Source organism: Paramisgurnus dabryanus, chromosome 6, assembly GCF_030506205.2.
Source record: "Paramisgurnus dabryanus chromosome 6, PD_genome_1.1, whole genome shotgun sequence".
In the NCBI taxonomy this organism is placed as follows: domain Eukaryota; kingdom Metazoa; phylum Chordata; class Actinopteri; order Cypriniformes; family Cobitidae; genus Paramisgurnus; species Paramisgurnus dabryanus.
The window spans coordinates 5,058,970-5,084,157 of record NC_133342.1 but is presented as its reverse complement, the minus strand read 5'-3'; the positions used below and the strand labels follow the sequence as shown (position 1 = coordinate 5,084,157).

At 38.2% G+C, this 25,188-nt stretch overlaps 1 protein-coding gene across 1 annotated transcript in view; it reads right to left on the bottom strand.

Annotated features, from left to right (window-relative positions):
* Positions 1 to 24,826, bottom strand: part of ephb1 (EPH receptor B1) — a 326,261-nt gene extending 301,435 nt beyond the window's left edge. Inside the window, exon 1 of the mRNA XM_065261984.1 lies at positions 24,607 to 24,826. Coding sequence (XP_065118056.1) covers positions 24,607 to 24,676 — 70 coding nt within the window. The 5' untranslated portion in view covers positions 24,677 to 24,826. The remainder of the gene's footprint in view (positions 1 to 24,606) is intronic.
* Positions 24,827 to 25,188: the final 362 nt, after the last annotated feature.

Genomic DNA, 25,188 nt, shown 5'->3' with positions numbered 1-25,188 from the left:
ATTACATTTGCACCATTTTTATGAAAGTTAAGACTAAATGGACCTGAAAATGTCAAATGGTGTAACCGGCAATTGCGCCAAAGAATGAGAAATATTAAATATTTTATCCACATTGATGGCATGTAAGCGTATTCATAAAAATAATTTTAAAATATCATTTTATTAGATATTTGTAATTGTACATTTCAATGCGTTTTTGTAATATTTATCCTGGTATATACTGAAAACAGCTATGTTTTCTAAATAATCTTTGACAAATGATGTAAAAATGTATGTAAAAAAAATCATATTACACTAAACTAAATGATTATACTTTATTCCACATTTTTTATGAATATACTGTATTTATATTTTCATAAAAAAATAGTAGTCAAACCAATTGACACAAACCGGTTACACCACATTGACATTTTTGCAATTAACCCCCAAATATTCTTTCAATATGAAACAAAACCAGAAATTTTAGACTTTTAATTACAAATAATGTCACATCATTGACCTAGGTACTGATCGGGACAAGAGCTGCGGTTTTGGAGATGCTCTCACCATCACAATTTAGCCCTTTTCAAGGCGCTCATATCCTGGAACTAAGCCCCGGCCCAATTTAAACCCTGTGTGTATTTATCAAATACTAAATACTGTTTTTGGTATTCAAATAAGTTTACCAAACAGTATTTTGTATGTGTATTTCAATAATTTTCCACTGTATTTTGCATTTTTTCCATCAATTTGTGCTCATCTCTGGGTATAGACGGAGGCCAGAGCCTCAAGTGGGTGGGATTAAGCTGCAAATGGGCTGCACAAAATCTCCAAAGGATTTTAATTAGTTAATTTAATGTCATGTGTGTTGTTGCATTGGTGTTTGCTCCACTGTTGCTGTCCATTTGATGTTATGTGCATTAAAGGTGGGGTGCATGATTTTTAAAAAATACATTTGAGAGTCGGGCCAAGTACCAAAACACACTTGCAGCCAATCAGCAGTAAGGGGAGTGTCTACTTACTGACATCGTTCCCTGGGTTGCATATATGTGGGGTGGATCTATCAAAAGAAGGTCCAGATTCTATCGGGGTAGGGGCGTGTTTGTTAAGGTGATTTCAAATATCAACAATGGCTCTCAGAGATCAAGCACACCGCCTTTAATGCAGAAATGCTAACGTTTTGTTACGATCCAGAGTCTTGGTATATTGAGTCTCTCAGCAGTACAATTTCAGGACTGTTCAATCTAACAGAAACAGATATTATACCACAAACAAAGTAAAGTTTTAAAGATTGAGGGCTTGACGTAAACTACGCTATTGTCATGTAAACAGACTCGAAACAGGAAGTATTTAGTAAATGCCGGTAGGGAAGCCCCATCGCATTCGTGAAATCCAGCCTACATGATTATCCGTGTTTTCCGTGAAGACACATGATAAAGACACATGATAAAGCACCTGTCGGGAGCCGGAGGCGGAACAAAATTTGGTGCAAACTCTAAATTCTCTATGCCAAAAAGACCCCCTTTATAAAATAGCAAAAAAATACTATATGAAAAAGCTCCTTGATGAACCTGACCTAAGAGCGAGACAGAGAGAGAGAGAGGGGGGGGAGAGGGTATATAAAAACATATTTTTCCACCAGTATAAAGGGAGTTTGAGACTAACAACAAATGAAGCTCAGATCAAAGAAGTGTGCTTTTAAAAAGAGTACGAATGAAACAACAACTTGAAAGAAGAAGAGTGAAGTAGGAGTAAAGAAGATCCAGATAATGATGTGGGAATGCACCGACCCCATTAAAGAGCGAGACGGTATGTGTGTGTCCATCTGTCTGTGCCTGTGGACGTCAGGGACGAGTGACTGCTGTGCTGCTTGTTAAAACATGGAAGTGTGTTTCTCAGGAGAAATACTTCAGCCTGAGGTGGAATCTCTTAAACATCTCTAACTCGTGTTCCTCTCTCTTCATTTCTCCATCTCCTGCTGAGACACTTTCATATTCAGATAAGACAGGAACAATGCTGCACAAGCCTGATTGAAGCATCACACACACACACGCATCTTGTGAGGAGGACCGGGGGTCCAGACATAACAAAGAGACCAGCATCCCACGGTGAGAAATTATATCCGAGTTTGAATCTATGCAGCTTTTCAATCCAGGCCATGGACAACTGCCATCTATCTATGTGTATAAGACCCAAACGGTATTTTTTTGTGAACAATAACCGTGTTAAGAGTGTACTGAACAGCAAATGCTAATTTTACCAACACTCTTGTAGACGCTAGGGCTGTAATGGTGTGTTCACACCTGACGCGATGAAGCATTAAGTGCGAGTGATTTACATGTTAAGTCAATGCAAAGACGTGATAGAAATCCTGAGGTGGCACAAAAGAGCTGATTCGCCCGATTAACGCGGCGCAAATTAAGCATTTGAGCGAGCAGAGGCAGAAATACAAACAACAATGGATGACAAAATCTACATTACTATATTACTAAGCGCATGGTGACAAAGAATATACGCAATGTGCAAATGAGAAGTAAAACACGGTCGTACATTCTGTTTTTTCTGGGCTCGTAATCTACTTAAACATTAAACATTTTATGCTAATAGATTTTCTTTGTAAACGAACAGATTTAACAGCATATAAATGTGTTTTGTACAGGCATTTCTAATTTTACCAGCCCATCAATTAAATAAAAGTATTTGGACTTAAACGTGGCTGAGCCGCACATGCGCCATTCTATCTCCTTCAGACTAGTTAATGTTAGTTCACGTTTCCCTCACTCACATCATTCATGTGTTTAGCGCCACCCAGAGGAGCCATAAAGTAATGAGGCTGGGAAATCTAAGAGGCTGTTAACACTTGGCATTAAAGCAACACCAAAGAGTTTTTTTACCTTAAAATAACGTTTCCAAAAAAGTTTCAGTGGTTCATCCACTCAAAACAGGGTGAATGGCACTTTCACATTCGCTTTGCAGCCCTCTATCGGCCAAAACCGCACTAAAGAAGTTTCCAACCGTCGGGTAGTGGTCCTGTAGTTCGAGTGAAAACTACAAAAACTTGCTTTACGGCAGACCTACAATCCAATCAGAGCCAGCTATGCTGTAGTATTTACGACAGTGGTAATGAACAATTACGCTTCTAACCTGTAGGGGGAGCAAAGAGCAAGAAGTCTTTAGTGTTGCTTTAACATGCGTTTTCGTCGATTGGATCACAAGTGAAAACGGTGTTCAAAACGTTTTGAGCTCATCCACTTTCGACCACTTCAACCTCATTCAGAGTTAGTTAAAAACCCTTTCTTATTTCATCAATTACGCTGACATATTTTACATTTTCATGTACAAAACACTGCGCAGCATGTTTACTTACAACATAAGCAGCGGACTCTGACATAATATTAGTTCGCGTCCATAAAACTCGTCATTACTCTCACTCGCGTTTAAATGACAACAGAGAGACTCGCCCACAGTCTCGAAAGACCACCCGGTCAAAAGTGGACAAAAGAGAGATTTAAATACCAAGTGTAAACGTGATGTGTGTCTCTCTCGTCCACTTGTGATCCGATCGACGAAAACACATCTTAATACCAAGTGTAAACAGCCCCTAAAACACCCAAGCACCTCAAAACCCTGGCAACCACGCTACTATTACAGCTGAAGGTTTTTTATAGGCAACCATCATTAACACTTGACAATGTAAAAATCTTACGATTCCCAAACCTTGCCTGTTTAAAAACTACCCTCTCTAGTTAATGGAGATTTTTAACACTGAATATCCAAGTTTGTCCAAATAATCTGTGCAAACAGATTCTGTTTAACGTCCGTGACCACTTTTTGATGCACGCTAGCACACACTGGCTCCAATTTGGCTGAGGCAGGGCACTAACAGGACTTTATGGTTGCTCATAGGCCGCATAAGACTACTGCTGTAAAAGTGAACAGATTTGTGTCTAGATACAGGAACGAGCGCCAATGGGCAAGAAACTCACAGCCCTGGGAGATGATACAAGTAGGGATGCACCGATACCACTTTTTCCATCTCCGATCCGATTCCGATACCCGAATTCTGAGTATCGGCCGATTCCGATATCTGCCGATCCGATACTACTGTATTTTTCTTGAACAATTTAAATTACACACAGACACACATGCACACGCACACACACACACACACACACACACACTATATAAATGTCTATAGTGCTTTCTGCTAAATCTAGTATAATATAATTATATTATATATAATTATACTTTTAAATGTAAAAACAAATAATTTAAAATGATTTACAAGTTACAAGAACATAAGTAATTATTAACCATGGCAGTGTTTAGGAGAAAATAAAATAGACACGTTTGATCAAATAAGTATGCTAAATATATTTTCCTTAATTGCGTAAAAAGTCACAGTAAAAAAGCTTTAGTGTGCAGATGGTTATTTTGGGAATTATGCACTTAACCGGACCTTTTATGCACATTTCGGGTGCAGAATTGATGCGCCTAAATCATAGTGAGTGCTTCTAAATCATACTGCGCTTCTTGGGTGCAGCATTGATGCTCTAGAAGCATCCTCACATGGGAATCCTCGCGCCGCAATGGAAAGTTACGTTCATAACTATTAAAACCCAAAGAGATTAGATGCATTGTGTGCTCAGCACATACTGAATTGCATCCATCCAACAGCTTACTGAGACTTTATAAAATCAGATCTTTAATAAAGCCTAACGTACGTACAGTTATCTTGTGTGTCTGCGTGTGTTGAATGACGCGTTTTCATCCGTCTGCTTCACCAGTGGATTAACTCAGTTTGCAAGTAAGTTACAGGGTTTCTGTGAACATTAATATCTTAAATGTGTGTTTGTTCCTTCACATAAAGCTATTGAGTGTAAGATGACTTTGATTATAGTGCATAAAAACGTTTATGGTGCTCTTATAATACTTGGTCGTTTTAATCGCTTGTCAGTGACAACCATGAGTAACGTGCAGTATCGGAATTGGATCGGTCCTGTTAGTCCGATATCCGATCCAGCAAAAAAGGCCGGATCGGCCCCGATACCGATCCAGAATATCGGATCGGTGCATCCCTAGATACAAGATCAGCCTCATAAAAGCCCAGATGGCTGATAGCCTGTGGCAGACCTGCAAGAAGTATGGATGCCCATTCCACTATGGCCAATTATAGCAATCTCAACATTTCCCAGTAAACGGCTTGGAGGCGCTGAAAACTTGTGTGAGCTTGTGTGGGTTTATTTCTAAACAACCTAAACTGACTGTCTGAATTATAAGAAGGACTAGCGAACACCGATGAAACAAAAGCGTATAAAGTACGTCTCTAAATTCTACTCTAGAAATGGTAACCCTTTAATTTGGGGAAGGCATATTGACTTTGTCTCAATAAACTCATAATGTACTACTAATAATTGTAGCTAATAAGGAAGCTGTTTAGGTATGGGATTGGATTAAGGGATGTACTGTACAATAGTCATGCAGAACCTTTATAAGTACCAATAAACATGCAATATGCAAGCTAATAGGCAGTTAAGAAGTGAGAATCGGCCACGAACTACTGTTTTACCCTTTAAATAAGTACAATAACCTTGATCTGTATGGTGGCTCTGCATGTTTTCTTACTAGACTATGATGTTGTTGCTTTAAGATTAAGGTTAAGGGATACACTAAATCTTCAGCAATCAAAACAGTTCATTGGAAAAAAAAAGTAAAATGCTTCCACACTGCTGACACGTATAAAGCGTGCAACCATCTCTCTTTACACTGGTTGCTACTTGATGGCGTCATTGAAAACAATCTTTTAAAAATGTATTTTTTGTAAAAAAAAAAATTGTTTTTCATGCTTTTATCAAACACATGTGTTGCTGCGGTTAGGTGCCAGGCCCAAAGTTAACTTCATTTGTGTGCTTGTTTATCAGTCTAGCTAACAACTAAACTGACTTCGGAAACAAGTACCTTGTGGAAAATAAAAATGCTGGATGTCCAAAAGACGAGGGGAGATGGTGAGCATGGTTCATTACTGTACAGATTTGGCAGCCAGGCAAAAATCCCATACTGCAAAAAAATATTGTTTGGCAAAAATGTGTTTAAAATTTATGCTAAATACATTTTGTAGAAGGTAAAGCTTAATTAAATATATTTTAGAATTTTTTTACACATATTTCAAAATGTATTTTAGAGGCTAATGCTAATACAATTTTAATTTTACAACTCATATGGATTAAAATATATGTTTCCTGGACAAAATATATAAGTTTGTATAAAGTAAAAAATATTTTTACAGTTGAAAATATATTAAATTTTAATCTTTTCAAAGCAGTTTTGTTTACAGGTTTGTGACATACAACATTCTTCTTCCAATGTGACGTGAATATAAACACTTTAAAATATATTTCAAAATATCCAAAAAATGGCCAATAAATATTTTGTTGAAAAATACATTTTTGTAAACATATTTTAAAATATATTTTAGCACATATATGTTTTGGCTATTTTTGAATATTTTGAAATATATTTAAAATTATAGATGGTTTTATCGGACGCACACGCGATAACGCGTCTGGCCGGAACGTTACTTACGGTTTGTGTTTGTTTAAAGGACAAGTTCGGTATTTTAGACTTAAAGCCCTGTTTTCAGATTGTTTATGGTGAAATAGAATGGTTTTGACTGAAATTTCGACATTTGCGGCTGCCTTGAGAATTTTCGCGTGATTGTGTTTCATCTCACACCTCTACAATGGGTTTAATGGTGCACTGGAACAATCCTTCCTAAAATGCATTAAACTTTCGTTTACAAAGACGTGAAACTCACCGAGTGGTCAGGGGTGTTCACTGATATGCTCACACAAAAATCGCTGCAAAAGATGCTTTCCAACAGCTGTTTTAGCATTCGTTGTTAACTTGTGGACCTATTTTTCCAAACTCCTCACACCCGTACATTCTTCCGCTTAGAGCTTGAATAATAGACACTCCATCCCAGGTGGTGGCGCTAATCCACCTTTGCCAATTGCAAGAATAGAAACAAAGTTTCCGGCGCGGAGTAATATCGTACCTCACAGGACATCTAATCAGTGTTTCCGCTATATACATTCAACCGTGGCGGGCCGCCACGCCTAAAACATCCCCGCCACGCCTGCGGTTGTGGATAGAAGGGATACAGCAAACGAAATCTCGCTGGATGAGCACTGTTTTATCCTAATCCTTCACCCAAACCCAACTCTAAACACAACATTTCACAGGATTGTAGGATGTAGGCTATGTGTATCTCATGTAGCCAGAGCCGCTGTTTTCATCCTAAAAATCCTGCCTCCAAATCTAATCCTAAACTTTTTGGCATTTTCTGTATCCCTTCTAGACAAAACCCACGGCGGCAGCTCGCAAAATAAATAAAGCTATACCGAAATGTCCGCCCAGCAAGAAAGAAAAAAAATCCTTTCTGGATTCGCATTGTTCACTCATTTATAAATGAATCTCCTAAAATATCATTATTTCCCCCATGGGTTTAGTTTCATGCACAAATAGATTTAAATCAACTGATGATGATTAGGCTACGTCTCTGTTTTGAGAAATAATAATAAAATAAATAAGTCTACACGAAATATGTTATAATTATCAGATTGACAAAACGAATAAAAAAGTTTTGAGTTTCTGTTCTTTTTTTGTGATGCGCTGTTAAACGAAAGCAGCAGAAAGCACGTCATGTTTTTAATTATTTTAAATAAGCACAAGGTTTTCTCCTTATTGTGAGTTTACATAAATAAAAATACACAATTTACAGATTCGAATGTTATTTTACTTTTATCTGTCTGGCAATAAATTAAGGGTAATTTAAGTTGCAAGGTCATCACGCGTATGCTGTTCACAGGCGCATATACACGGACGCAGCGTGGGGCTGCGAGAAAAGACATTATTAAACTTTCGATTTAACATATTACGAGTTTTTTGGACATTCATTTGTAATCACTGTACTCATATTATCAACTTATCTGGCCATTAGTTATTCAGAATATAGGCTATAAGCGCAGCGCGCTGCTGACCGCTCAGCTGTCAGTCAATCTTCTGCTTTAGATCGACACTCACAAAGTTTCACATTAAATGATAAGATGTTTGTCCAAAAACAAAAGGCTAAATACTGAATACAACTCATATAGGACTGCAAGACATAAGTTGAATCTGTTTGGAAGGAAACTTATTCCCATGGAAGAGAAGGACGTTGGTAATAAAAACTGGAGGCAGACGGTGAGACTGTTTCATCTGTTTTCAGACGAAACAACAGGGTCGGGGTACCCGCGGGTGAAACTTCTAATATTTGATGTAACGGGTGTAATATTAACGTGTTATATGCGTTGTAGATCCAGGTCGGGACTCAATATGCGAGCGTGAACTGCGGGTCTAACATCCAAGAACAGAATTCGACTCGATTCCGATAGGTAACAGATTTTAAATGTCCACGTGCTTATTTGTGTTTAAGATCTGTCTGCGAAGGGCATAAAGGTTTCTATAACTGCGCGATTTGCGGTGTGACCGGGTCGGGGTCTTTATGTCAGACAGGCCGGGTGTGGAATAAAATTGCTGCCTGCTGATGTCGGATAAATGTTCTGTCAATCACAGCGGTGCGGATTATCAAACAGGACTGTGCGTGACTTTGCAACAGCAAACCCGAGCACGAACTTGCACACTACATTAAAACTACAATGAAAGATCCCTATGAAGCTATAAAACTTACGTATTTTTAAGAAAATACAGTTTAGATCAAACATAGAAAAGCAATATGCTATAAATATAAGGAAAAGTAAATGACAGCATGAAAATGATAAAAAATACATGTTAGTTTACTGTAGCCTATTTTCTACATAAAAAATAATAATGTACATTTATAATCATCATGGGCGCCCCCTGCCGCCACAGCTGGAAAAAATCCTAGAGGAAACACTGTCTAATACAAGTCCATGGAGCTGGTAAAAACTACGATAAAACCTGTTGGAATGCGTCTTTTGCAGCGATTTTTGTGTGAGCATATCAGTGAACACCCCTGACCACTCGGTGAGTTTCACGTCTTTGTAAACGAAAGTCTAAAATACCGAACTTGTCCTTTAAAGCAATAAGCCTCAAGAAGCAGTGGGTTACTCCGCTTCGCGTCGTGCCTAACACGCCCATTAGCTGTTATAAAATGCACTGTAACACAACTGCTTCGTGGGGCTTATTGCTTTTATAAAACGGTTACTTCCTATGCATAGCAGATTTCATAAAATAAAACACAGCAAATAAGTTGTAATTATATAAGTACAAATATTACTCTTCCGTCAAAGAAACCAACACAGACGTAGCAAATACACAATGAAAATATGATTGAAGACTGTAGTGTTTATTTTCATAAATCAACATTCATCTAATTTATACATTAAAATTTATTTCGTGTTGAAGTGTGGATCAAATATGTTTGGAAGCATGCTTAATTTTCCCCGTCTGCATTTTTAAAAGAAGTTGCCACCCAGTTTTGGTTTAATGCCTTCCAGAAAGATCTTCTTTTTTTAACAAAAAATATCAAATGAAAGAACAGACTGCTTTAAAAAAAACACGTTTATCCTACCTTTATTTGTTCTCTTATTACCTCTCAAATTTTGAGCTAAAAGCTGAAATAATTCAATTTTTGTGAAGGACTTTTGTAAGAGATCATATTTAGAGTTTTTAGTGTTGAGTGAATGTGTTAGTCTTTAAGTTGGGTAAGATTGCCACCTAGTGAATAATAATGGAAATATGGATTTGAGGTAAAAAAAAAATAATTGGGAAGTGTTTTCTCTTAATTGACGAGATAACTCAACAATGTTTCTTGACATTTATCTGAATATCGCCATTAATTGTGCAATTGTAGAAAAATATGATTAAAGACTGAAGGACCAGAACTGGCAGTTTTATAGACCGTTTCATCGGACGCACGTGCGGTACTTCCGGTTTATAATTGTTTAATGGTCTGACTAGTTGCTGAAACTGAACTCTTAAACAAATACCTCATAGAAAATAACAAATGTTCTGGTTTCCTATAATCTATGTGTTGTGTATTTTATATGAAAAAATACTTTAAAAGGACTTTGTTTTTATTTATTCTTAGCGTAGTTTACCTGAAGTTACGCGTTGAACACGAAGCCGCTTGTTTGTTACTGCTAAAACCGTCTATAAACATTATTTTACACAGTAACGTTAGCTCCGTGTAATGGTTGATACGCTTTAGCTATGATTTGAATAATCTACTTGAGAAGGACTCTGTTGTTATGAATTCTATGAGGTTAAGTTTAGTACCCAAAAGACGCTTATTTTGTTGCCGCTGAAAATGTCCAAATGCTTTCTCGTCTGAATATATTCGATTGCCAAACATTTGCCGCACTCCTATTAGGGTTATGATAAACCATACCTTCTCACAGTAAAGAGAGCAACTAAGCTGTCAATCAGCAAGATTATAGTGGTGTGTAATATTTTCATGCATATCATGCAAAGTTGACAATAAATGAAGGAGCATTCACACATTGACAGATCTGACAGTATGAATTACGGCCATTTAATCACTGCAAAATGTCGGTGTAAGCACCATCTCTAAACATTGTTTAAAGCATTATTTTGTTTAAGCGGTGCAACATGTCAACTTTAACCAAAATGAAATAAATGAGTCTGCAACACGACAGATATCTCTTTTTCTCTTTTCCTGTAAACCAATCCATGCTCAATTCTGGTCTCCTAATAACATTCCCGTCCGTCTGTCATCAAAAAAGCTCATGCAGGCAAAAGTAGCCGATGACCACATGGGCGAGAACCGCTAATTAATCTGCTTTAATGATGAGGCAGCAGCAGTCGTTCTGGCCGGGAGCCACGCTCGGCCCTATAGCGCACCGCTGCAGTCCAGACACCCCCATTCTGGCAACCTGCTGTAATTAGGGCCAAGCCGCCCATTTCCCATCACCCTGCGTGGTCAGAAATCAATACTTAATTACCTCCAAGTCCTGCCTCTTCACAAAAACACCAAGATACACATTTACAAAGACATAAAGATATGCATGAAACCACACATACACATAAAAAACTACATTCAGTGGCATTGAACATCAAATGGAAAGGCTAATAGATAGCTGTGTGCATGCAGTGATTAGCTTGCAACCAGTAACAAATAATGAGAAATAGCTGTAGTTTCAGTTAAATACTACATGTAACCTCAATTAACAGGTATTATTGTTTGCAATAAAGTAGTTTAGTCGATATACATCACAAACGGATTTCAAATGATTTCTTTCGGGCACTCTTTAGAGTACCTATTAAAATTTATTTCAGCCAATCTCTTTGAAGTCCCAGACAGACTCAATTGAACAGCAGACAAAAATATTCATGACACTGGCTATTTTCTGCCTTAGCTAGAAATTACATTTATGCTCCGTGCAATATTGGTTTGTAATAATTCAGTATTGGTAAGGAGATCATAATGAGAGACGAGCGCAAACTGAAGCTCAATCACATGCATATTTCCTCTTCAAACTTCAAAGACGTTTCCATGCCTGCAATTGTTAAAATATCACCTGACAAACTGCTTTTTAATGAAATATTAATGATGTAATAACGCGAGTCGTGCTTCCGGCTGACCTGAAGCTGATTTTCTGAGGTGAGATGACTGCGAGCGATGAACGCTTTGATATCAGTGAAGCTGAGGTGGAAATGCCACATTCGGTCAAAGTGTTACGAGTGATACACAACACAGCCAAAGGGGTGAAAAGTCTGTGTCAGGATGTTAAAAAACAACACAATAATGATCTGAATGTGAATGATGCTTCTAGGGGTCACACTGTAAAAAAACAATTTCAACTTGTTTTTATTAGTTATGTCAACTATTCCCATGTCAAAATTTAACTCTTTCCCCACCAGCTTTTTTTTGCCGGCCAGCGGCAGCAATTTAAGATTTTCACAAAAGTTTAATGCCTTCCAGAAAATTTTCTTCTTTAAATATATAAACATACAATACATCAAATGATAGAACAGACCCTCTGCTTTCAAATGAAAAAAGGTTTATCCTTTCTGGTTGGTTTCTTCAAAAATACACAATTTTGACGAAAGCGGAGATAATACAATTTTTGTAAAGGACTTTTGTTAGAGATCAGATTCAGGACGCTTCTTAAAACATACAGTACACAGTTTTTACTGTTGGCCTTGGTGGATGCTTCAGTGTTTTATAAGTTGGGTAACAGCGCCACCTGGTGGATAATAGCGGAAATATGGATTGCCGTAAAAACTGGGCATCGGCAGGAAAGCGTTTTCTCCTAATTGACGGGATAACTGGCGGAGATGGCGGGGAACAAGTTAAATTGTAGGTTGAATTCACTTGTTTAAATGTCCTGATGCATTTTTTACAATGCTGGTCTCACTATTCAGTTCAATTATGATCAGTGTTCGAAATGAGGGGGGGCTGGGGTGGTCCTGGTCCTCCTAAGCATTGAGGGACCCCCTATAAAACACAAAAATATAAATTGGGGGTCCCCTGGTTTGTATTAAAATTTAAATACTATATAAATTAAAAATTCTTGTGCTGCGCTGCCACAAAGTGATACGGTCCATTATTTGTCCCAATTTCTAAACTAGGTGTGTCATAATTCTCCAAATCCTTGATTCGATTACATTTTCGATTCTAAGGCCACGATTCAGTTCAATTCTCAAATTTTACTTTTTTTTAAAGAACAGGTTGCTATGCCATTTTTAGACTAGACTTTTATTAAATATAATATCTAGCGAAGTTAGGTTGACTCGCAGCACTCAACACTTGTGTTTTTTTTTCACTTGGCAAGCAGACCGGACGTGGCAGCATCGACGATTCCATTTTTTATTCGAAGTTTGAGGTTGTTTCGATTGATTACGATTTAAAATCGAAATCGTGACACCCTTATTCTAAACCAACTAATCCAAAAGATTTCTGTTTGAAATAAAGTGCAGTTTACACTGTTTTCTGGAGAAATTGACAGAATGTTAGATTTAGGATTGGGTTAGGCGGGGTGAAAATGGTTAGGGTTTGAGTTAAGGGTAATCTGGGTTCCTTTGATTAAAACATTGATCCAGGATCACACTCTAAAAATGTATGGGTTATTATTGACTCATAATGGGTAAATATTGGACAGAACACAATGCTGGGTTAAAACAGACCCAATGCTGGGTTGTTTTAACCCAACTGTTGGGTTGTTATAATCCATGGTTCCATAACAACCAAACATTGGGTTATTTTAACCCAGCATGTGTTCTGTCCAATATTTACCCATTATGGGTCAAAAATAACCCAGACATTTTTAGGGCCCTATTTTAACGATCTGAAGCGCAAGTGCGAAGCGCAATGCGCAAGTGACTTTGTGGGCGGATCTTGGGCGCTGTTGCTATTTTCCCGGTGGGAGAAATAACTCTTGCGCTAGGCGCAAATCAATAAGGGGTTTGTCTGAAGTAGGTTCATTATTCATAGGTGTGGTTTGGGCGTAACGCCCAAATAAACCAATCAGAACGCTATCCAACATTCCCTTTAAATGCAAGGGCGCAAGTTCCACGGCGGGTTGCTATTATTATGACAGATTTACCAGGCGTATGCCAGGAGCGGTTTACAGCCGAGGAGACCCACGTTCTTGTAAGAGCAGTCAAAGACAGAGAAGTTGTTTTATATGGGGATAGGAGAAACCCGCCCAAATCAGTGTAGGTTAAACAGGCGTGAGAGGAAATAGCCACAATTGTCTCATCAGCTGGCATCCCCATCGTTGCGCCAAGCGCTACAATGATGTCAGGAGATGGGGGAATCCCAAGCTTGCCAGCATAAATCGGGCACGCCGTGTAACGGGAGGTGGATCTGCCTCTACACAGATCTGCGTCCACTCTCACCGCTGAAAGGGCTTGGGGGCTTTGAAATCGGACCCAAGAAACGCAAGCAAGGTCCAACCCCAAAGAACACTTAAATCAAGTTCATATACATTAGGTTTCTTATGAAAACAATTTAATTATTATTTACATAAAATAAACGTAATACAGCCACACAAACTTAAGAAAATATTTTAATCGTTATTTGCATGATGATTTTTTAACGCAGCCACACAATAAATAAAAACTATCACCACAATGCTCACCACAATGATTTCCCTTATCTCATGTGTTAATTTTTTTTATTGTAGCAATTTATGATTTGCAAAAATAACTGTTGCATCTGTGTGGATTAGATAAACAAAGTGTGTGCGCATTGTGCACGCTATACATTATTGTCAAGCATGCGCCCTTAAAATAGCATAATGAACAACACGCAACGCGCCACTGACTTTAGTTTTTTTTTTGGTCAGTGGCGCAATTGTTTTTTGAAATTGCAAAATAGCATCAGGGATGGTTTGCGCCGGAACACGCCTCCTTTTTTGCGCTGAACCGCCCAGGGAGTGCAAGTTCATTCCCTAGTTTGCTGACGTGCGTCTGTGGAGGGAAAAACCCGCTGTGCGCCGGTGCAAAATACGAATGATACATGCGTCACTGACGAAGTCAATTGCGCTGGGTGCAAGATAGGGCCCTTAGAGTGCACATCTTATTTTGTGATATCACAGCGACCCTATAATGGCAAGGGGTGGGGCCTAGCTAGGGGATCCCATATTCTTTGACATTATTCGAACATTGATTATGATTATTATGTCCACTGTTCGATTTAACATGATATCTCAATGCATCACAATGCGTTGCATCCTCAATTCTAGGGATGGGACGATTACCGGTTTCACAATTAACCACGATAAAATGTCCTGACGGTTAGTATTATCGTTTAAAATGTAATTATCATTACAACTGTGTTTGATTACCGTGATTTTGAAAACTCGCTGTAAATCCTGTCCAGCCAGAATCAGTTTGACGCAGGCGCGCATATGCAACATATTTTTTTGCACAAGAAGGCATTTAAGGGATAATGTATTGTATTCATTCACGGTAAACTTATTAGACAGATTTGTTTATTTTTTTACCACAGTAATTTCAGGGACATGAAATATTAAATTGTGATTTTCAAAAATAAAACTTGTAAAAAATGTTTTCAGTGTGAGTATCAGTTCTTTTTGAACATTTCCATCTCATTTTAACAAAACCATGATAATATTGATAACCGTGATAACTTTGGTCACTTTAATCATGATATAAAATGTTCATACCGTCCCATCCCTACTACATTATTGCACAGGTAAGTCTGTCTTCCTCACACGTTTACTCTTGCGGCTCTTTCTCGTCTTTCTTGTCAAAGCCCCCCATTAAAACTCTGCTCCAGAGGTGCAAGCTTTCTTTGATAAGGCGCGTATCGCTTTGAGACGCCACGTGACATCTTTAACGTGTCGATTAAGTGCTTTACATCCTAGAGAGAAAAATCATTCACATTAGCATCGCGATGCATGGTAAATACGATTTAATTCAACAGACCTAGTATGTTACCTCTTTTAACAGGTGCCTGCTTTAAGTAATAACAATCGTTAACTTTTCTGCAAGATGATACTTATTAAAATCCATAACCATTGGCACTAATATGTAGCACGTTGACATGAATCCAATATCTATGAAACACATCTAGAGACTAGATTATCTGTCTTCTATACTATGTATAACAAACAAAAACATTTGAGCAAAACCCAACACTACAACATTCAATACAACAGCTTGCAATTTTTTTTAGGACATAAATGTTGACTTAAAAGCAAAGGTTTCTGTGATAACATCTACAATACGTGATAACTATAAAGTCTGCCCATCGGCCTCTTGAAATCCTGCGTCTCGCAGACTAATCCGGGGTTCGCGAGGTGAAATTAAACCATTATGGCACTGGAAGCTTTCATTAGGAGTAATAAATGAGCTGCTTTGTTTCTCGAGCTCCTCAAAACTCAAAACCCTTCTTTCATACGTCCAGCTCCATCTACAAACCAAACACAGGCATGGACTCGGGTTTCACCTCTGTTCTGAGAGATGGCGGAGGGGGGAGCAAATGAGAAGAAAAGAGAAGAAAAGACCAACAAACTGAACAACTGCATCTATTTAACCGAGTATAGAGCGAGAGAGAAAGAGCGAACAGACGCAATTATTGGCCGAGCTCTGGCAGGAAGCAGAAGTCTCTGTCGCTGCCTGTGCCGTCTCAAGTTTTAATTAAAATGCCTCTTTTTTGAGAAAAGAACACAGTCCCAGTCACAACACACCATGTCAACAGCAGGCTTTCATGCAATGGTGGAGGGATTTTGGGGTCTTATATAAAAATTGAATGCTAAATGAAATTTCTGTTATTTACTTTTTTACGGTTTGGAAAGCATGAGTATATGTAAAACAAAAAAAGGGAATTGTATGATTCAATGCAGGCAATTACTGTATATATAAATATATAGGGCTGCACAATATATCGAAAAACATATAAATACCACAGTCGTTTCCAAAAAAAGTTTGCGATAACTGAATAATTTCAGTATATCCAAAGGTTATGTATAGTTAAAGTGGAAAATGATCAATTATCCGAAATGTTTTATATTTATTTATTTATTTTTATTCTGATTTTTTTAAAACATATTTCGGAGTTAAACTTGACTTTACAAATGTAAAGCATTATTGTATTGCATCTTTCTGCAAGTTAACACATTTTCCTTTACTATCGTGCAGCCCTAATATACACTAAATACTACAAACTGTAAATTAGAGCTGCATAAAGATTAATCGTGACTAATCGTTTGCAGAATAAAAGTTGTTGTTGACATTATATATGTGTGTGTACTGTGTATAATAATAATTTTATATATATATATATAAAATCAGGCAGTAGAACTTGTAGCATAGCTTAGCATAATCCATTGAATCTGATTAGACCATTAGCATCGCGCTCAAAAATAACCAAAGAGTTTCTATATTTTTCCTATTTAAAACTTGACTCTTCTGTAGTTACATTATGTACTAAGACCGACGGAAAAATAAACGAAACATTTTCTGTCGGTCTTAGTACACGATGTAACTACAGAACAGTCAAGTTTTAAATAGGAAACAAATCAAAACTCTTTGGTTATTTTTAGCGCAATGCTAATGGTTGCTATGCTAAAAGTGGTAGCGCCGGACCCGGAGATTAGCTAAATTGATTCCAAAATGTTATTAATCAAATGTTTAACTCTAGGGGAGCTGGAAAATGAGCATATTTTCAAAAAAAGTGGAGTGTCCCTTTAAACATATACATGCATGTGTGTGGTTTTTATATATACAGTACATAATTATTATAAACGGAACACAGAAATATATGATGTAAACCAAAACTTTTATTCTGCAAACAATTAGTTTAATGTTTTAATGTTGTGTAGTCTTCTTTTACCATCAGCTTTTTTACTCTTTACTTTATTTTTTAGCTTCCCATCCACCTCTATAAGGTAAATAAGTCAATTAATAAAATTGTATAAAATATTTTTTTCATCTGGCATGGAGCACAGCCTTAAAAAACCTTTGGACACGTACTTCAATAAATCAATATACTCTCCTGTGTAAACTCTTGGGAGGATCTTATATCTGCTGACGGGGCCAGTTACCCAGCACACCGCTTCACCAATCTCACATCGAAAAGCTAAAATGTGTTCTAGCGCTTTCTGCTGATTCCACGTACAAATATTCGCATTGTCCTCAACCAGGTGACTTTTGAATCATCAGTTGAAATGGTTTTTGGAAGCTAGGGGTTGTATTGTGTGACTCAGGGGCCATAAATCCAAAAAGACAGCGCAGGCTCGATTTTTGCAGCAAAATCACTTTTGGATTGCAATACTCTCACTACTTTATTGAAGTTATTTTATTATTAATCCCACTAATGGTTTACCTCTGAATATTAAATAACACCACCCGCCCAATACACATTGGAACTGTAAGCCACTATTAAATATGCATGGATGACATTGCATTGGACTAATGGTTTTCAAACTTTTCAGGTCAAGTACAACCATCAATCAACTCAAAACATAAAATTACCACCTAGTTATCACGATCAGTGATGCCCTCGGGAGACCATGCAAGCTCACAGACTTTAAGGGCAATAATATTTCATCATTATCGACTACCTCAGTTTTTCTCCGCTCCCTTAACATGCAGGATCAAATTATGGCAAGCACTGTGCATCTTAAAAAGTATGTTATCTATTTACATCAAATGTGGCTTATGGTCTGACAGATGCTTCAAGATAGACATTAAATGTCAATATACCCTATTTATAAAATGAATACGGTCATACTGTACACCAATAGTGGGCGCTGCACTGGTTAATTCAATGATGTACCATATTATAAACTAATGTATTAAATAAAATATAAAAAAGGCGCACTTTACCCATACATTAAACGAATGCCACTAATACTTTGTTCTCTGTGCAATAAAACACACGTTGTGAAAATGTAGCTGAAGTGTCTAAATAGTTTTATAAACTACCAGTCATCGTTCACCATCTTTATCTGTTACAATTACGCACCACTTGAAGCAAGCCATTCCAAACTAGTGATGCTGGAATAACCACAGAGCGTGAAGTGAGACCGGCAGCGGTGTGAAACGGTAAAATCAGAACCCATGAAAGACAATAAACCATCAGAGCTTTGAGGTCTGCCAGTCCCACTGCGATCCACACACAACCATCGACCATCGCACGCCATCGACCATCTGGCTGCTGCTTTTAAAGGGTGTGAGGATCTCAAAGGGAGAGTTTCAACAAGACACATTAACCCAGTTGCATCCAAAACAATTTTTCAGAGCTCAAAATTGCAGTGGCAGAGTGCGTGTGCATGCACCGACACATCGAGTCGAAACACCTGGATACTTGAATCTGATTTATAACCATGCATAATCATGCTACCCTACTGAAACACCCAGCACTGCTGGTGACCAACATATGTTGTGTTTTGAAAGATGAAGTACCATAAAAGTTGAAATATTGGACTACAGTTTCGGAGCAATGTATCTATAGAAGCTACGAATTTCACTAAATTACATTGAAAAGTTTTTTTTTTGATGGAAGTCGATTGGGTAAGGAGGAGAATTGACTGATTTACTACACTGTTTTAAATGAGCAGAGTTGACATCATTACTGTTGCTGCCTACACAAGAAAAATGCTAATTTGTGAAAACGGTCACGTCATTCGTATTACGTTGTGTGACATCAACAAGTACTGGTTTTGCATGCATAATACATTCATCGAATGCATGTGAATGGGCACTGTTTTGAAAATGTCGGGTCAGATTACTTGTGGGGGCTTTTCTACGGTGTGCAGTACGTAGTACCCAATACTTTTTTTACATAAAAAACAATGGACTAATGGACGCCCAACTAATGGGCGTCCATTAGTTGTTATAAAATGCAATGTAACATCACTGCTTCGCGGGGCTTATTGCTTTTATAAAACTGTTACTTCCTATGCATAGGAATCTAGAGCAAGAAACACAATGCTTTGGTTTGTACTCACCATAAAACAAATGTTTGAATGTTTTAAGCACCATTTACACATGGTAGGGAGCAGGTGTAAATTTCTTTTGTACAAACTAACATTTTAAAAATGCAGACATTTTTATGAACCTGAAAATTTACATCAGAACCACTTTATACACTATTTACACACAAAATACAGTGAAACGTCATGGTTTAGCTAACCCGAATCTCATTCATACTGAAACAAGGCCATTAACAGTTTCATTCTGTTTAGCCATGGTAGTTATGCTTGAACAATAAACTTGCGTGTATACAGGTTTGGCTAGTATACCAAATTTATAAAATATGGCATTGCATAGATACTGCTGTAGCAACTGAAAGAGATTTCCAAATCAACTATCGCTTCATATTTATAGTACAGTACAAGTCAACTCTCACACAAGTTTGTAAGTAATGATAAACAAAAAGCATTTTATTTCAATCTGTCTGCTTTCAGTCATACGCTAAAAATAAATGTAGACAGTGTTTTCTTAAAAATCATTCTTTCTCTTTTTTTCTCAGCTAGAGTTCATTTAGACAGAGATGTGTGATCTCATTTGCAGATGCATTAGCAAGTTCCTCTCCATTTTCACTGAAGCTTCAAACACTTCTGACAGAGAGACTGAAGATAAAGGAAATATTACAATGTCCTTTAACCTCTCAATGCATAAAGATGACTCTGTTATCCGAGTCGGTTAATGATGAAGTGGTTTAAAATAAACCGTGAACAACCTCGCTCGCCCTGTGTGTGCCCACAGACCGCGGGCTTCTGCAATACTCAACTCTGAACGACGACCACTAACTAACCGATATCTCAGGTATCCGATTATATAACACTTTATTTCCGCTGGAATAATAAAATATCTCCAAACAATTATATCAATATTTCATGTCCATTAATTGGATCATTAACCGGCTGAGTAATAAGTGGGGTTATGTACAGTCAGCTGGACTCTATAGGAAAATAAATCCCCTGAGGTGCATACAAGATCCCATTATAGATCGCAAGAACCGCTTACAAAACAAACAAAACTCAAAGTAATGCATGGGTCGTTTTAAATCAGGGATTTTTAAATACAGGGATAGAGGGATGAGATAAATTATGCCATGGATAGGCAGAAAAAAAGAGTGAGAGAAACCAGAATAGTGCGGTCAGCAACTGTATCTCATTATTCACATCAGCTGCAGTAATTCTGCCACATAGTCCTCCTGTCCTCCCTTAAACTAATGATGAGCCCGTCCATGTGCGTTTAGCTGACATTTAGCATAATAGAGATGGATTGGAAAGAAAGCAGGAATGGTTCTGCATACAGACACAGAGACGTGCGTATATGTCTGCTAATTTAAAATGTAAACGAATCAGTGATTAGTAATGAATCGTTTAAGCGAATGAATTGTTTGTAGGATAATACTAGTACAGTATCTGTAGTGGGATTTCCATCCAAACGTGAAGGCGTTTAATGGTACCTACCGGTATATCAACCACCCCTAACTCAAATTACTACTTGAATGTAACCTCAATTAATCTGTTTGGCGATTAGAATCACAAGATCCAACATTCCTGGAATTAATCAAAATTCTCACTACGAGCGTGTCTGTAATTGTGGCTGTAAAAATTAATAAATTTGGACATTAAATATTTATTTCAAAAGAAGAAAAATACCACGGAGTGATGGAAAAAAACAAGAAACACATGTAGGAAATCGCAACACTACAAGTTGATTGATCACAATTCCATAAGAATTCCAAGTATTCCACAGGGCACATAGCATTGCGCCTGTATGTACAGTAGGTAATACTTACTTACTGATAAACCAATCAATACTGTAATCTAATTATTGAAAATAGACACATGCAATTATTCCCAATTTAGGGTTGCAAAGCTTGGGAAAGTTGGAAACTGGAGCTTCCTAGACATCTGACTCACCTTTTTCCGTGTGCCACAATTCCCATAATTTCCATGGAATGTTTCCAAAAGACCAGAATTTTCCAACCCTATTCCCAATCATTCTGTTTCACATAAATCAGTATTACATAAATCTCTAAAGCATGTTAGGAACAACCTTAAAATGCCTTCAGCTCTATTTGATCTACGAATGTTTTGCTGACTTGTACAAAGCAGGTGATCATTGGTGAGCTCACAGCACGAATTCTGATGACGTCTCCCGGCGGCCATTGGGGATAAACCCTGCCGGGTTCCTTTGTCTCCAAAAGAACAAGAGTGTCGGTCAGGGCGCTTGCCCGGTCTGTGGTGAGGTCATGTGATAAAATGGCCTTGTGTCGTGTCGCATTAACAGATGACATAATGGTTGGCTGCAGATAAGTCTTGTTTTTTTGGGGCCACCGCTGTGGGAACAAGGACTACAGAGATGCACTTACAACATAACTGCACTCAGAGCTCTTTAATTGCGAGGGTTTGGATGTCTGAGTGTGTGATGGAGGCTGGAGCGCTAACAGAACTATTACCTGTTTGATGTTTCAGAAATCGCAAAATGACAGCCCAATTCAAACTGCACTTACAGGGCACGTAAAACACACAAGGACATCAAAACACGGATGTAAGCGGCCACAGAGCAACACCTACTTACCAAAAGACAGCTAATCTTCATCAAACACATTAAACTGAAGTGGTCAAAAGAGTGAATTTCTAAAATGACAGCTAATCAACACATCTTGAAAGTTAAGATGAACTGACATTTTATCAGCGGGGGCTCGTGACTGCTCATCCGAGGGGTGCAAATTCAAAATAAGTGTTCGGAGTGTCATGCGTGTTGCTCGTGTTTTCAAAATATGTGTTTGTTGCGTCATGTGAGTCATGTGCATCACATGTTTTGTCAAAATAAGTGCCTACTGCACACGCGTCAAAACCGTTTATGATAAAAGAGACGCTCACGTTCATAAAATACACGCAAGACACTCCCTCAACACTAAACTCTGATTACGCATGAGATTATGCGAGTATCTGGCAAACGCGAGCGTCCCTTTTATCATAAACCCTTTAGAAGTGTCTGCAGCAGGCACTTATTTTTACAAGACATGTGATGCACACAGGATCTCTCAAAGCTCAGAACACATATTTTGAAAAAAGGAACAACACACGAAGGGCTAAATACATGCTGTGACGAACTTCGCATCAAGTGCCCTCGAAAAAAGAAGTCACCGGCCGCCACTGGATCAACTTTCTTTACTGCACTTTGAATGACCTATCCAAAATTGTTTATCGAAAGAAAAAAATTAGTTGTTCGATCATTACATAGCAAAAGAAGAAAAAATTTGATATAAAGAGTACCATCAAATTATATATAAAAAAGTTATTGAGATAGGAGGAATAGGACTAGCAATAAAAACTATTTAAACAAGAGTCTGATTTAGTTGAAAAGTAAATAGATCATAAAAAAATTGGTCATAAAGCACGCATAATGACCAGTAACATGTATTAAGAAACTAAATTATAATAAAAAATATATAAATGTATCGATTTTTGTATTAGAATAACTAATCAATAATTGCAACATGCAAACAGAAACCCCTTTAGATGCTCTAGGCCACTCTCAGACCTCATGCACCAAAAGCAAATGCCCTATTTGCGAAATGCCATATTGAAATTAGAAGATTTCACCTTTTAATACCACCTCACCAAGGACAATTTATGCATTAATAGTGCCGCACAAGCGCAATGCCATAAGTGTGCATTCATAATTCATCATATTTATGCCGCCATTATTAGTGACTGCTGCTAAACCGTGCTCACTGAACCACAGAAATCAAAGCAGAGCCACTCCACTTCCCACTAACCCAGATGGTCCCCAAGACCCTTGTATTCCTCACAATTTCACTCTCTCCATCCCCGTTTTCTCCCTTATCTCTCTCATACGCTCAGCGGCACACATGGCTTTGACACATTGTTTGTGGTCACTAGACTGGTTTGGCAATTAGGAGTCATAATCTGATCTGACTGATGCAGGCTCAATAAGAGGCTAATATGCACACAGCAAACAAGTTTTAAACCACAAAGGCCAACTGCCTTTCAATTAGACGCTGAAGCGGGGATCACTAACCCTCCATATGGTGCCTTCAGACACATTTCCAGTGAACCTGAAAGAAAAACTCTCCTAAATGGATTTAAATGGCACTGCTGCGTGATTTCAGCTCGTGCTTTATTATCCACACACTCGAAAATGACAATATTAGTGGCAAAGCAGCGCAGCATTGTAAATAAAACTGTGTGGGAACTATAAGCACAGGCGCGAGAGGCGCACAGGTTGCGTGATGTGCAGAACTGGACAGGCACAGATATGCAGACAAACACACATCTCTTCATGTTGGCTGTGGGTTTATTACTTATCTGGACACTCATATATCCAAACGCGCAATGAATTTGCAAAACAACTAAATGTCTGATTTCTGGCGAGCGTGCAACAACCAGTCAGCCACCATCTGTCAGATGCCAGACAATGCGGTTTATTTCGCTCTTTTTTGATAGGTCTGGTGTTTCTGTTCAATTTTCAAAAGAAAAAAAAAATATTCGGACGTGACCTGAATACAACATGTTACCGGTGACCACCGATGGTTTGTACTCACAAAGGCACACTCTAAAAAATGCAGGTAGTATGTAAACGGTTTACCTACAGTATGCACACTAATATAAATGTTTAAATGGTTAAACTGTGACATTACAGACTTTTAAACGTATATATTCAGCAGATTTTATGCATTTAAAGCGCATAATGAATTGTTAGTGTACTTCAGTGTGCCCAGAATCATGTCAGTCATCCGGTGATTAACGGGACATAAACAAAAGAAAAATAGCTCAAATAATTAATAAATTGTAATTTGTACTAATCCCTCATATATACTATACACAGCGTGCTCAATAAACGGCTTTACTTATATTAATATACACTTTGCGCACGCACATGTGCCATTACGCGTAAGGAAAGGTACTGAAGAAAATCAGTTATTCCAAATATTAATTCAGCAAAAAGACAATCCAAAGTAACAGAACCGAGAAAACTCCTTGCCAACTCCGTTTGATGCCAACTCCAAATAAATCCCAGCGCAATTCTCCGCTACATTATCTGTCAAACCCAAAGCGCTCCGCGCAACAACTTGACATGCACTCAGATAAAGATCGCCACAGATAAAATCCACATATTTACCTTCCATCGCGAATACGGTTGTTACCACGCACAGAATCTTTATTAATCCCACAGTCATGGTCAAAAGCATTGCCCGCTCCCGCGGCAATTTTGGAAAACCAAACGGCGTGGCGTGCGCGTAAAATCCGTCACTCGTCACACGGGCTGATATTCCAGTGGGTGCGCGGCGTGGAGTCACATCGCAGGCGCGTGGTAAAGAGTGAGTGGATGCTGTCGAGGACGCGCAGCCGGAGACGAGAGAGGAGAGAGGCGGGCCCCTCAGCAACCCCCTTTAAAACCCGAGATCCAATCACGGATTGCGAGCCTAAAATCGCCGTCCAATCACAGAAGGCTCTCTCTTCCCGCGTGCATTGTTATTCAAAACAAAAACTTTTGTCCAGTGCCCCGTCTGAGGTGACGCGCGGCTGGTGTGAAGGGAAACAGCGCCCTCACCTGGCCAAAGGTTTACGCGTCCAACTATCTCCAGACAGATTTCTGTTTTTCTCTCTTCTCGTGACTAATAGTTTAAGGAAAATGCCTGACGTGAAACTTAATAATAAAAATGACAAAGTCCGGGTTGCAACAGGTTCGTCAACAGTTATA